Below are 2,137 nucleotides of genomic sequence, written 5' to 3'. Positions count from 1 at the left end.
CCGATCAAAGTATATATCTTTTACATTTACATAAACGGAAACTAAACAGAGAGTAAAACAAACCAAAAATTGACGAACTTTCAGCTTTCTCTCTATGCATCTATGTTCTGAGCCTCTCTTAGTGTGGTGTCTTACACATTTCTAAGGATATTCTTATCCTAAAGTGTAGTTATTCTCATCCTGGATCACAAAAGTGATTTGAGGATTTCCACTATGTATTTCAAAAACCAAAACTCTTAATCCTAAATCTGACAAACAGCAACTGCATGAGACCCATGTAATTCATATACTTCTATCATGAACCTAAATGAACTTTGTTGAAAAAAGTAACAATTGAAAATTGAGGAATAAAAAGTCAACAAGTTATTGATGCATATTAGGAACATAGGTTGACAGGTTTCTCAAACCACAAAGTGAAGAACGGGCTTCAGATGACACTAGGGGCGAGTTGAGCAGCTGGATGTGGCCCTGGAGTGGGCATTGGCTGAGGCAGAAGTGCCAGCCCTGGCCGAGGGAGAAGGGCCAGCACTGGCCAAGGCAGACATGTCAGCCCTGGCTGCAGCAGAAGTGCCATCCCTGGCCAAGGCTGAAGGGTCACCACTGGCTGAGGCAAACGTATCAGGCCTGGCCGAGGATGAAGTGCCAGCCCTGGTTTCGGCAGAAGTGCCAGGTCTGGCTGAGGCCAAAGGGCTAGCCCTAGCTGAGACAGAAGGGCCAGCCCTAGCAGGAGCAGAAGTGCCAGATCTGGCCGAGGCAGAAGGGCCAGCGCTGGCCAAGGCAGAAGGGCCGGTCCCGGCAGCAGCTCTGGCTCTGGTGCTCTCTATCTCCTCTCTCCAAGCCTCCTCATAATACGGCAATAAGGCATTGGGGACCAAATCGTTGACCTTGGTCAAAAACTGCAGGACTTTCGTCTTGCTGGTTTCTGTGAGCGCTTTAGGACCCCACAGGAACTCATAGCGAGGGGGATCGCTGCCGGGCACCAGGTTGTACTCCAGGTACCCTTCCTGCACCAGATCTTCTGTGATGAGCTTCCTGGGCTCTCCAAAGATGAAGTGACTTCTTCCATCATAAATGCCCAGAATATTCAGGAACTTCCAGATCTCCTCCTCAGAGGCGTGGTGGCCATTCAGGTAGATGACACCCAGCAGAGGCATCAGAAGACCATTCTTTGGCAGCCCCCAGTTACCTCTCATAGACTCACTGTCGCTGAGATCTAGGTTGCTCACCAGGGTATAGCAGTGACTGTTGGGCCTGACTTCCTTCAGCACCAGGCCAAACACCATCTCCATGCGCTCAGAGGCCCGGCTAAGGATCTCAGGGAATTGCTCCCTGTACCTTCTAGTGATTGCCTTCAGCATTTCTGACCTCTTAATGCGCTCCCTCACCTGATACTTATATAGCATGTACTGCACCAACACCCCTGCTTTCCTGGTCAGAAGATCTGTGTGAGAGCTCTCAGCAGCAGCTGAGGCCTGGGAGGAATTTTCTCCTTCCTGAACTTGGCCCTCAGCACCTACACCAGATCTCGAGTGTGCTGCGCGCCCGACACCAGATCTTTTGCGTATAGCACCTGCAGCAGCGCTGGTGGTGCCTTGGGCTCCCTGAGGTCCCTTGGAGGTGCCAGCAGCAGACGAGCTTGAGGGACCGCTCTCTGAATCAAGAGGGGAGGAGGAGGTGGTCTCTTCCTCCCCGGATGTGGTAGCCTGATCATGAAGACCCTGGGTCTCAGCCCGGGCCTGGCGACGTTTCTCACGAGCACGGTGCTTACTCTTCTGCCCACGGGGCATGATGGCTGTGGTCAGGGACTGCAGGCAGGAGTCTGGGCCAATAGACAGGAGATTGGGGCACCTGGAGGATGGAGAATGAGGTGACATGAGCACATTAAAACAGGGAGATTCCATCTTGGCTTAATCAATGGCCGCCTCTGCAGGTGTCCTTGAGGACACTGCCCTAGGAACCCACAAGGCTCCTGTTTTCCTGGTCAGCCTGTCCTCACACAATCCCACAGAGGAAGAAAAAAAGGCTTTACTTTTCCTCTGCATCCTCTCAGCCCTGCTTTGGATTTACTGAGGTGACGGCAGGTGCTTGCAGTGGGGTCCTCTCAGCTCATCTTCAGTATTATTACATCAAGTCCTGG

General features: G+C 51.8%; 1 protein-coding gene across 1 annotated transcript; it reads right to left on the bottom strand.

The window, feature by feature from the left end:
* Positions 1-437: 437 nt before the first annotated feature.
* LOC138930674 (melanoma-associated antigen B2-like) lies at positions 438-1,787 on the bottom strand. Its single transcript, XM_070291166.1, has 2 exons — positions 1,571-1,787; positions 438-1,534 (listed from the first exon to the last, which is right to left on the bottom strand). Exons 1-2 carry the CDS (start codon positions 1,785-1,787, stop codon positions 438-440), a joined length of 1,314 nt encoding a protein of 437 aa, XP_070147267.1.
* Positions 1,788-2,137: the final 350 nt, after the last annotated feature.

The sequence above is a fragment of the Ovis canadensis genome, chromosome X (assembly GCF_042477335.2).
Source record: "Ovis canadensis isolate MfBH-ARS-UI-01 breed Bighorn chromosome X, ARS-UI_OviCan_v2, whole genome shotgun sequence".
Classification (NCBI taxonomy): Eukaryota; Metazoa; Chordata; class Mammalia; order Artiodactyla; family Bovidae; genus Ovis; species Ovis canadensis.
This window is presented reverse-complemented; position numbering and strand designations above follow the sequence as displayed.

Coding starts and splice junctions, on each gene's coding strand:
- LOC138930674 (XM_070291166.1), bottom strand. CDS start 1,787: ATGCCCCGTGGGCAGAAGAGTAAGCACCGTGCTCGTGAGAAACGTCGC. Junction 1,535..1,570: donor CACCACCAGCGCTGCTGCAG/GTGCTATACGCA, acceptor TCGGGCGCGCAG/CACACTCGAGATCTGGTGTA.